This window comes from Schistocerca gregaria, chromosome 4 (genome assembly GCF_023897955.1).
Source record: "Schistocerca gregaria isolate iqSchGreg1 chromosome 4, iqSchGreg1.2, whole genome shotgun sequence".
Classification (NCBI taxonomy): Eukaryota; Metazoa; Arthropoda; class Insecta; order Orthoptera; family Acrididae; genus Schistocerca; species Schistocerca gregaria.
In genome coordinates this window covers 410814402-410827151 of record NC_064923.1, presented here as the reverse complement: position 1 = coordinate 410827151, position 12750 = coordinate 410814402, and the positions used below count along the sequence as shown (strand labels likewise).

Here is a 12750-nt window from a genome sequence, read left to right as displayed (position 1 = left end):
TAGAGTTGCATGGAGAGCTGCATCAAATCGGTCTCTGGACTGAAGACCACAACAACAACAGCAGCAACAACAGCAGTAGCAGCAACAATGAACTGATGAAAAGATTAAGTTTAGTGCAGAAATTGTTAAGGAAATAATTGTAACTAATACTCATTTTATGATACTTCATGGGCTGATTTTTGCAAAATTCTGCTTGAAAATATAAAAGTCATGGGTGACATATTCTTCTGCAAAATATAGCAAAAAAAATCTTTCAGTGTCTACCCATGACAGCACTTCCAGGCTAACTGAGAGTGAAAAATAAGTAACCTGTGTAAATAATAACCATTTTCTGCCATAGTTAAAGACCTCATTACATTAAACTGATATATTGTGTCTGCTTTTGACAACAATAAAATATCTATTCTGTTGGTAGTGCAAAGCATTTTGTTGTTCTTTTGTGTGTGTGTGTGTGTGTGTGTGTGTGTGTGTGTGTGTGTGTGTGTGTGTGTGTGTGTGTGTGTGTGTATTGTGAGTTTTAACTAAGAGGTATGAGCCATTCAGGCTACAGTGAACTGTGGATATTGTAGAAATTTGGCCATTTCTCCAGAAAGTCCAAACACTTCAATAGTGACTCTTATATTCAAAAAAATGGCTCCAAATTTTGAACTCTTTCACAAGCCCAATGGGAATAACTCTTTAGTCTCTAATTGATCTCTGTGCATTCAACTCTGGTCACCTATTTCTAGGTCCCACTGGGTCAGACACATTGATATTAGCTCTTGAACTTGGATTTGTTGTGTTACATTGAGAACAACATCTGCTACAATTTTTTTTCCCGTGTATCCCATAATTGTGTTTGAGGCATCAATCACAGTTACCAAGGCCTTGTACAATGGACCACAGCTTCTTGAAAATTATGAATACTAAATCTAAACACTGATCTCTATGGTGAATGTAACTGCTCTTTAGTTGGTTGTGAAGAAGGATTTCTTCTCTCCTTTGTCCCATCCTAACATATGAACTGCACCATCGAAACAATAGGTGGCCAGAAACTCCATTCCAAGTGAGTCTCAGCAGGATGTCTCTAATGATAGTTGCAAGTATCTGTGTCCCAGAGTACAGTAGATGTCCCAGAGTCCAGTGGACTATATAAATGCAGAGAAAATTGATCCAAGCAGCAATTTTGCCAATTAGAACTTATCAGCCAGTTTACTGCATATTTAAGATACATAAAAAGGACAGATAACACAGTTGCCGATTTTTTTTCAAAGCTGAACAAAATTTCACATGCCACTGATTTTGATATATTGCGCTGCAATGCCTCTAGGCAGCCTCCTAGCCTCCACAAGCAAGTGCACAACCTCACACATCCCACAGCTGAACAGCAGAATTAAGCTCACCAAAGACAGGTACATTTGAAAAGATTGTTGCTAGCAGTATGAAAAAAAGATTGTCACTAGCAGACTAAATTGTGTGTAGCATGCCAGGCTCCCAAAACAGCCCACTATGTTTACAAACCAACAAGCCAATTCACAGAAGTGACACACTGTTTCTCATATGTCCACACTGATGTGGTAGTCCTGCTGCCTCTGTCTGAAGGATTAACATATGTTTTCATGGAGATTGTCTGGTACACCCATTGAGATGAAGCTACACCAATCATGAACATTTGTGCAGATACAACAACTATAACATTCTTTATTACATGGCTTACCCAGTTCAGCTACACAGTACATGTCACAACAGATCAACAGTGTCTGTCTGACTCTGCTGTGTGGATTCCAACACCATCACATCACTAATTATCACCAAGCCAGCAACAGGAAGGTAGACGACTGTCATGACACGAACTGTCTCTGTCCTGCCATAAATCTGAAATCAGTGCATTAACAGGTGCCCGTTCACACTACAATTCCTTACTCTGGCCCTTACCAGGTTTTGGAGCACAACAAAAACACTGTGCAACTCTTATGCAATGATAACACTATGACAGTGTCACTCAAAAGAGTAAATCCAGCTTACATGTTAATACCGATGACCTGCCAGCTTAGTACCCATGCCCTTCATCACCAGACGAGATGAGCAAGATCTACAAACCAATGCCAAAGCAATGCCTACACCACTGCCATACCAGCAGCCCCCAGCATAAGCAGCCCCCAGCATAACCAGGTAAAGAACTCTGCTGACAGTTTATATGAGGGCCAGAAGATGATTTCAGCACCAGTTCCTCTACATTCCCTGATCTTCATTCTGTTATTAGGGGGAAGGAATGGAGTGCTGTGTGGCAGTAGAAGTTCAACTAGTGCTTTGAGTGTAGTGTGTTGCCTTTGAATGATACAGTGAATCACTGCTCAGTTAGTCTTTGGCACTAATTGTGATCACTCATGTTCTGTATGTGCATCAGTGCTACGCTATCTGTTAAAAACTATCTGTTCACCTCTCAGTAGAAATTAATATTAAATGTGTTCATCCTCCCTGTTTATGACAGCTTGAACTGTCTGAAGTGTATGAATGTCTGAATAAATGGCAGTCCATTCCTTCTCAAGAGCTGGAACCAGAAAAGAAAGTGATGCTGGATGCTGGGCTCTGGAGCAAAGTCAACATTCTGACTCACCCTGAAAGTGCTCCACTGGGTTTAGGTTTGAACTTTGAGCTGGCCAGTCCATTTCAGTAATATTATTGTCTACAAACTGTTGTCTCATAGATGCCACTTCATGAGAGGATTCTGTGTACTGCTGATACAATCACAGTCTACAAACCATTCTCCTACAGTACACACTACATGATGCTGTAAAATATGTTTACATTCTTCCAAATTCTGCATTTTCTTAAGTGGAATAAGGTACACACATCCTAACTATGATAAACACCACCATTCTGCAATACCACCTCCTCTGCACTTCACTGATGGTACTAAACATGTGGGCACATAATGTTCTCCAGACATTCGCCAAAACTAAACCCTTCCATTGGTTTGCCACAGGATACAGAATGATTCATCACTCTCAAATCACTTGAGTCCAGTCATCCACTGCCCAGTGGATCACATCAAGCATTGTTTACATTAGTATTGACTACAGAAATCTGTGCAGCTGCTTGACCATTGTGTTCCATTCTTTTTAACTCTACACACCCAGTTATTGGGCTAGCTGGACTGCTGGTACCACTTCGGATCTCATAAGTGATTGCTTCTACTGAATTAATGGATTTTTTAGAGATATCCTTTGGAATACTCAACGGTCCCTGTCTGTCAACACATGAGGTCTGCCTGGTATTAGTTTAGCTGTGGCTGTTCCTTTTCATTTCCACTTCAGGATCAAATCACCAACAGTCCACTTGGGCAGCTTTAAAAGGGATTAAATGTTCCTGATGGGCCTGTTACATGGGTGAGATGAGAAAATTTGAGAAATTAGAGCTAATACAAAGTCTTAACTGACAACAATTCTTCTTGTGTCTTTTGTATGTGGAACAGGGATAGGGGGATCAGATAGTGATACAAGAAGTACCCCCATCACACACCATTAGATGGCTTGCGGAACATTCAATGACTAGCCACTGACCTCTCCTGACTGACCTCTTCTGCTGTTACTGCTCTTCTACTGACAACACGAAACTCCTTGCCTCCTTTTACGTTTGTGGATCCACCTCTTGTGACACCTGTTGGTCAGTTCCACATAACACAGGGGTGTCTCAATACTTTGATTACATGGTGTATTTACTTATTTGTAAGTTGTAAATTAATTGTGTTCTTACTCTTTCAATTTGTATTATTTATTGTGGTTAATGTACCTGCATACTGTTAATAATGTCTGAGGAGCAAATAAAATCTGTACTTTATTAGACAGGGTGGAGAGAAATTGTGTCACAACATTTTAATCCTAGACAGCTGATGCCAGTAGGAACCAAAATTACTAATGTTGTTTAGGTCGACAATGCACAATTTTTAAACTACGGAAACTTGGCACCACGCGCTCCAGTTGGCTGTGGGATTGTCCTGTTGCCAGATGCTCTGGACAACATACGACCACGAATGCTTTGCCTGCCAGAGATTGGGATGTATCCAAGGCGGCCCGCATGCTCAGTGCTAGAGGACCGGCCTTCCTCTGGGGGTGAATCTGCTGGGGAACTGACAAATCCACTGTAGTTTCATGATAAGACTTACTGGGAACAAATCCATCAACAGCAGTTAGTTCGTGTATAGAAAATTTTTTACAAATTGTGTCGACCCTGAAAAGGGCCTTTTTTGCAGCTAGGACATTATTTACTTAAAGCAGGTTCTCAAACTGGTGATCCTCTGATGTGATACAAGCTTGGTAATGTCAAATGGTGTTTTGTCAAACTCTTTCAAAGATTCCTGGCATTGCCCTGATGTGACTGGTGGCATGTTGAATGTAATCCATTAATTCCTCTTCATTTCTAGGTGGTTCACGTCCAGCTGGGTGAACTAGAACCTTGAAGAATCCCCACAGGAAGAAGTCCAGTAGTGTGAGGTCTGGTGATCATGGGGGCCATGTCGTACAAGTACCTCTGTCAATTATCTGGCCATCGAAGAGTTCATTTAGATATCCGCGCACAGCACGACTGTTATGTGCAGGCGCCCCATCGTGCTGCAACTGCGTGCATAGCTGTATGTCCAGGGGAACATCTTCCGGCAGGCCAGGTAAAGTTTCTTGCAAAAAGTGATGGTAATTTGCTGGGTAAGTCGAGGAGGTAGACAGACTGGCCCAAACAGATGGTCACCCACAGTGCCTACCCAGATGTTGAGCTAAAATCATTCCTGGTATCCATGAAAGTACACAATGTGAGAATTTCCCCTTGCCTAGTAATGAACATCCCGAGTTTTGTAAAGGCTGTCCTGATGGAAGGTGCACTCATCGGTAAACATCACAATTGTGGGGAAGTCAGGATCTGGTGCAACACATCACAGGAACCACTGGCAAAACCCTAGCCTGTGTTCATAGTCTGCCACAGGATTTAGGTCCTGGACAGGGTGGAAACTAAATGGATGCTGCCCATCATCCCTCAAAACATCCCAGACTAAACAATGACTGACCCATATGTCATTTCCAACTGTTCGAGTACTAGTTGTAGCTGCTTCCTCAAAGCACTCCAGAACAGTCTCTTCAAATGCAGCATCCTGTCGTGTCTTCCAGCATCACCATGATATCCCACTAATGAGCCTGTTTTGCCAAGTTGCCCGTGAATTGCCGTAAACATTTGTAGATGTGGGTGACATCTTGCTGGGTACCATTCCTCATTCAACCATTGATCTTCATGAGCATTATTGTCAGCTAGTCCATAAACAAAAACTATATCTCATTGTTCTTCAAACGAATGCTGTGCTGCCATGCTTACTGTATGACTACATTGCAGGTGATGTGTGTGTGCTCCGAAGTGAAGCTTACGTGTGAATGGCTCTGACATGAGGTGGAGACAAACAAGACCTTTTGACACATGTGCGTATCATGTTAGGATAGTGATGGCGCAAGGGACGTTTGTATCTGTGAACCAACAACCATAGCGCTGCTCTTCAACCAACGAATAGCAACAGGGCAATCTCACAGTCAATTGGAGTGTGTGGTGTCGAGTTTCAGTAGTTTAAAAATGGTGCAGTGTCGTCCTACACAACATTAGTAATTTTGGTTCCTACTGGCATCAGATATCCATGGTTAAAATTTCGTGACACAATTTTTCTCCACCCTGTGTATCATACTAAAACTAATTTAGGCCTACAGTAGCTGAGTAAACAATAATGTCAATATTTTGTCTTAATTTATTTTTTAGAAAGTTTATAATTTTTTTTATTAAGTTTATAGGCTACAGTTTATAGTTTACTGGCATTACTGTGAAGAACTGTACTCATACATTGCCTGTAGTGCAAACATGTTCAAGCAGTATTTGAGGACTCTCCAAAACTTTTGTTTCTCGCATCATTTTAACAGTGAATGTAGAAATTATTCCAATATCAAGGTCTCGTTAGGAAAAGGATGACTGTAGAGCCTACTAACAAGAATGTAGACAGCAAATTTTAGATGATGTAGAATATATTTCCCGTGGTAAATAGGAATAACACTTGAAGCATTGCGTCGAATAAAACGAATTTTCAAGTAGGCGCAATCATTAATTTTTTGCGTGCAAAAATAACCGTATTGCACCATGTGCTTTTTTAATTTTTTTTCTCCCTGCTCTCTATCTTCTTTGTAATGTTACACGTGGAAAAATTCTTATTTTAACAATGAATCGAATTTATCCATGATCTTATAGCAAGTGTTCAGACACCAAGTATTTTAACATTCTAGGAAGTTCGTGGCTGAAATGCTGTGGCACCATCAACATGAAGAGGGCACTGTAAATTCGAGGTGATACATTTATAACATCTGACACAGAAGACTGTAGTAGAGCGTACATCATATAAAACTGTCGTAATCAATTTTCTGTTGTTCGTTTTTGCAGCTGTTTATTAATTAGTTTGACTAATTTCAATCGGCTATTTACGGCCTGTCTATCGCAACCGCGATTCCGTTTTGACGCACTCGCTGATGAAATCATGGTTTATATCCATAGAGATATCTCTGTGGTGAGTGACACTACAGTATTTTCTAAGGCATCTATAAGTGATTTTAGGAGCTATAATATTTTCGTTGCCCTGTTACCTACCAGGTCACTTGACTTCGGTATAGGATTATTACAAACGTGTTGGCTTCTCTATGACAACATTACAACAAACGAGAAGGTACCTGTACCTGAAGATAAAATTTACGTCGAATTGTATGAAGTTTATCACGTGTCGTTAGGAGTATTTTTTGTTGTATAAAGATATCTTTTCCTATTTCCGAATTATTTATTTACTGCAGACGAAGCTGTTTATAAATTAGAAAGCTTCGTGAATATGGTTGAAAATCAGTTTTGAAAGAAGGTGTAGTGTTTATGGACAGACAAAAGAACCGAAACTAAGAATGCTCACCCTAGAAGATAAAAGTGTACACATCTTAATAAAACGAAAGAACTGAAAGAGAAATACGAACAGTTGTGTCAACACGATCAGCCATATCTGCACAAACTGAATGACAAGCTGTGGGCTAAAGCGGTCAATGCCTTTACGCTACATCACTCTTAAAACAGACAGAAAGTCCTAACACTTTTAAAAGTTCGACAGTTTACATCCTGTAGCTACACCTATAAAACATGCAACAGTGGCAGATACAAAAGTTTTGAACGATGGACACAGACGCTCCGTGTTGATCTACCGTCCCTGACGTAAAACTTCCTTTCTGCAGTATTTTCCTGCATAAATTTAACTATCGTACTTTCATAAATTTTTATGTAGGTTTAATAAATGGAGCTTTATCGAAAAATACCTAAATGAACAATGTTGATGAAAAATACTGCAACCAACATAACTTTTAAATGTACCATTGCACGATACAACAATTATCTCGCAGCATGGTGCATAAAATTACGCACTCAAAAGACCATATTGTGTTGCAAGCAAAGTATCCAGTCTTTAGAGAGCCAATGATGAAAGAATAAATAATATTTAGTTGCTGTTATGGACTCTGCAGCGAAAGAAAATAGTGGAAGGAGGCAAATAAATGCTTGGAAAGAGTGTAAACTCTCAGACGCAATTTCGGAGCTAGTCAAGTTCCCGCGATTCGGAGGGAAGCTTCTCCCCCCTCTTTTGACCGCAGAATGATTCTAGTGTCCGAAATTCTTGGGAGAGAAAGCTAACTTGAAGTACGGTCTCGTTATACATACCAGTTCCGAAATCTGATGAAAGCATTTCGTAAATGAAAGATGGGTAAGTAGGCTTCAAGACAACATGTGTAATGATTAATATAAATGTAAACCTCTAATTATGTCATTCATGTTTCTTCCGATAATATGTGGCAACATCTTTTATTTACACGGACGTTTCTCCGTGGACATGTAAGTCTGTTGCCCAGTTTGTTACACAGGGTCGTTGACAGGGTCAAACCGTTTTAAGTTATTTCTTAGTGGAGATTTCTATTGCGATTGGGACCAGCCTGTGTATGCGAGTATAAATCGCGCCCTGTTTAAATTGTAGTCGCAGTGTTCAAGATATGGTATGACTAAGATAAAAATTATTGCTTATTCTAATTTCAAGCGACATAAAAACATGGATTGTGGCGATAAACTAATTTGTAGTACGTAGTGTGAAGTAAATAGGTTCGAAGGTGACAAATTGCTTGTGAAATATCGAAGCGAACGTACTTAAAAATAAATAAATCACATGAATACAGAAGAAAGGTTTGCCCATAACCATAATCAATATTTTTTGACACTATGATACAGTGGCGGATACAGAAAAACCTCAAGCAGGAGGCGCTAAAGATATCTTGAGCTGCCTTTACATTTTCATTCTTCAGTCTTAATATTTATGCTTCTGAATGTAAACTATGTAGGTTGGAACTTAAATAGTGGCAACACTGCAATGGAATCTACTATCGCCGCTGGTAGCACACAGTGTTGACATACTTACCTTACCTACGAGCAAAAGGACTCGCGCGTCCCATATCACCGGTGTGCGCACAGTCGTGGGAAACAGTCACTTGTGAGCAAGTGGTCTATCGTAACTGTGTCACTGTGTTTACGAACAGGAACAATGGAGTTGGATCAAGATTGAATGTGCCAGAGGCAGTACAGCATGACAGTGCCATCGAGGTCTTCAGGGGGTGTGTGGAGGATCGGCATTGATGTACAGAACAGTGGCGTGTTGGGTAAAAAGTCAGCAAACTGTGGCAGGCATGCTTTGGGCATGTCGTCCTAGTGTTTCTGAAGAAGAAATGCATGCTGTTGCCGCATTAGTGGACAGTGATCAATACCATACGATTCGTGAGCTCGCCCACGAAACCAGATTAACACATACGACTGTGCTTTGCATCCTGAAGGAGTTCCTGGGCATGTGAAAAATTGCATCACGATGGGTTCTGCATGACTTGACGCAAATGCAGAAATGGATGTGTTATGATGATTCTCAGATGCACTTGGAGCGCTATGACCATGAAGGAGAGGCTCTCTTACGCCATAGCGTAACACTGGATGAGACGTGGGCCACATCATATGAGCCAAAACTGAAACGCAAATCCAACTAATGGTGTCATTATGGGTCACAGCGAAAGTCAAAAGTACATCAGAGCCCCAGTATAGTGAAGGTGATGGTGATTCTCATGTACAACTGTGATGGTGTTATCCTAACGCGTTACATTCCCCCACGTCAGACTGTCGGTGAACAGTATTACTGTTAATTTTTGGAGTATCACCTGCGACCAGTTTTGCGAAAGAAGCAGCAACGCAACTCACCCATCATTTTGCACGACAATGCATGGGCACATACAGTGCAAACTGTGGCTTCTCTGTTTGATCGATGGGTCTGGGAAGTACTGTACCATCCACCATACTCCCCAGACTTAAGTCTTTATGACTTTGATTTGATTCCAAAGATAAAGGAACCACTTTGTGGCATTCGCTTCAGAACTGTTCCAGGGATTTGACCATTGGTAGACTGCTCCATTCGCACCATCAACAGAACAGTCTCTGCTAATGATATACTATGCCTTCCACCTCGCTGGCAATGGGTTCTACACAATGCTGGTCACTACTTTGATGGACAGTAACAGGTGCAAACATATAACTCTTTTGTATTGGTTGTGAATAAATAGTTGCCACTATTTAAGTTCCATCCCTCGTTGCTCCCTATTCAGCAAATAGCCCATATTTATAACACTACATATCGAAGCTTCTCTGTACAAGAAAACAGTAGAATACTCGCAACTTTTCTCGGACAAATACCAGACAGAATAATGTATCGAGATCACTAGAATGGCCGCTACTTTTTTCGTAGGTACTGTTAGCTATCTATGTGCCATACAGAAGCGTATAAAATACAATGATGCAGATTCGCATGCTACATAGGAAAGTACAACTAGTTGATAACTCGATTCAGTTGAGTCGACTGATGAAAGAAACAAGCGAATAGCGTGTGGGCTGACTGGTGGGGCGTCAAGGGTGGCAATGCAGGCGGCCCCGCATATGTATCCGTCACTGCTACGACCACATGTGAATCCCGCTCTGTGACTGGTTTATCCCATTCCAATTTAGGAGAGAGGTCATCATTCCCAACATATGTTCCATGTTTAAGGAAAACCTACTCTAAGAATACCATGTTACAAGCATTGTGAAATCTAGTGACATGCTTAGCCAGGTGTCAGAGAACATAGGGGCCTTGTGTAGAGATTTTGATGATGAGGATAAGGTTCTTGTTGTAGGAGGAGCAGGAAACAGCCTGGTTAATAATGTGGGATAATGCATTAAACACGACCTGGGGAAAATGGAAGCAACAACAGCCCACAGTTGTGTGGAGTTTGCCAGAGTGTTGTTGCAACATGACCAGCTCTGAGTTAACACAGCTGTTAGCCATGTCAACAGAGGTGAGCAGGTTGCTTTTGACTGACAGAAAGTCTTATATCTCTACCCTGTGCTTGTTGCGGTGAGTGAGATATGTGAATATCCTAATCATGGCCTGCACCTAAATAGTAGATTGAAGGAAAGATTAGCTGAGCACCTTGCAGAAAGTGTAAGGGACACCACAAGCACACAAGACAAAATCCCTGTGATTGCTAGAGTCAAAGTGGCACATTTTTTAGGTTACAATCAGGCTATTGATAAAGAGTATTGAAAGAAGTTAGAGTAGTACAAGACCATCATACATGTAACAGTTTCTAGAAAAATAAAAATTATTTTATCAGAACATTAGAAGGTTGAAAAACAAGATAGATGAGCTTATTGTATGTCTAGAAGATGAGGAAAATTCTGAAGGGATAGATGTTGTGCCTCTGTGAACACAATGTAACCACAGGGATAGAGAAGTTAATTCTCAGGGATTATAGACTTGCATTTTTTTCATATAGAGTTAACTTGGAAAAAGAAGGAGATGCAACATATGTAAAGGCAACATGAAAAGTGTTCATCAAAGCTGTATCTCCTATTCTGTTTAATGTTTGTTCTATGGCAGTTTTCAGGAGAACATTGGCAGGAGATTCTAGAGGGGTCTCAATAAATAGGAAAGTTATTAACAACATCATATGTGTGGATGAAACTGTCATCATTGCTATCTGCCCTTCAGTGCATGATAAACAGCTTATTTCAGTGCAGTGGTGAGCCTGGCCTAACTATTAACCTTGCCAAAATAAAAAATAAGAACTGGTATTCACTAAAAGATAAACCCAAACTAATCTCACAAGGTAATGCAGCTCAATAAGAGCCCTGAGTCACAGACAGGCACAACAAAAATACTGTCAGAAAGTGAGATCTTAGAAACAGACAAAACACACACACACACACACACACACACACACACACACAGGCGTGCATGCGTGTGAAAATGCAATGCACACACACGACCACAGCCTGTGGGTGCTGAGGCCAGACTGTGAGCAGCAGCACATGTTGGGAGAAGCAACTGGCTGGTGTAGGTAAGAAGGAGGCTGGGGTGGGGAGGGGGAGGGATAGCAGGGTAGGAGTGGGGGACAGTAAAGTGCTGCTTGTGGGAGCATACATGGATGAAGCGGAGAGGGGGTAGGGCAGCTGGTGCAGTTGGGAGGTTAGACCGAGGGTGCAGGGGAAATGGGGGGGGGGGGGGGGGGGAGCAGAAAAGGAGAGAAGTAAAGAAAAAACTCTAGGTGCATTGGTGTTATAGAGGGCTGTGTAGTGCTGGATTTGGAACAGTGAAGGGGCTAGATGGGTAAGGACAATGACTAATGTTGGTTGAGGCCAGGAGGGTTGTGGGAAAGTAGGATGTATTGCTAGGAGACTTACCACCTGCACAGTTCAGAAAAGCTGGTGTTGGTGGGAAGGATCCAGATGGCACTGGTTGTGAAGCTGGCATTGAGTGGTGTGCTCAGAACTGGGGTAGTCAAACTCTTTCTTGGCCACAATCTGCCTGTAGCTACTCATGGAGACAGAGAGCCTGGAGCCTGTTGGTTGTCAAGCCCACACGGAATGCAGCACAATGATTGCAGTTTTGCTTGTAGATCACATGACTGATTTCACAGGTTGTCCTGTCTTTGATGGGATAGGTGATACTTGTGACTGGCCTGGGGTAGGTGGTGGTAGGAGGATGTATAGGGTGGGTTTACATCTAGGTCTATTACAGGGATATGAGCCATGAGGCAAGGGGTTTGAAGCAGGGGTTGTGTAGGGATAGATGAGGATATTGTGTAGGTTCGGTAGGCAGTAGAATACCAAGGGAGGAAGGGTGGAAAGGATAGTGAGTAGGGTATTCCTCATTTCAGAACAAGTGAATCCCTGGTGAAATGTGATTTGGTTGTGCCAGTCCTGGATGATACTGACCAAATGGTGGGACTTTGGGGGATGATGATGACTAGTGAGAAGACACAGGAGATCTGCTTCGAAGGGCAATTCTTATTTGAGAAGGCCACAGTGAGACCTCCTTATATTTTGAAAGGTTTCACTTGTCACTACAGATGCAACAGCAACAGGCTAGGCTGTATGGAAAAGACTTCTTGATGTGGAATGGATAGCAGCTGTCAAAGTGGAGGTATTGCTGGTCATTGGTAGGATTGATTTGGACAGCGGTACTGATGTAGCCATCGCTGAGGTGGAGGTCAAAATCGAGGAAGGTGGCTTTTTGGGTTGAGTAGGACCAGGAGAAGCGAATGGGGGAGAAGTTATTGAGGTTCTAAAGGAATGTGGAAAGGGTGTTCTCACCTTTGATCCAGATCACAAAGA

At 41.7% G+C, this 12750-nt stretch overlaps 1 protein-coding gene across 2 annotated transcripts in view; it reads left to right on the top strand.

Moving 5' to 3' along the window:
* Window positions 1-7012: 7012 nt before the first annotated feature.
* The window catches only part of LOC126266693 (uncharacterized), a 47305-nt gene continuing 41567 nt past the window's right edge, over window positions 7013-12750 (top strand). The window contains exon 1 of one of the 2 annotated variants that reach the window (XM_049971129.1): window positions 7013-7780. In XM_049971129.1, the coding sequence (XP_049827086.1) occupies window positions 7777-7780 (4 nt within the window). In that variant the 5' untranslated portion in view covers window positions 7013-7776. The remainder of the gene's footprint in view (window positions 7781-12750) is intronic. The other variant, XM_049971130.1, reaches the window with a different exon arrangement.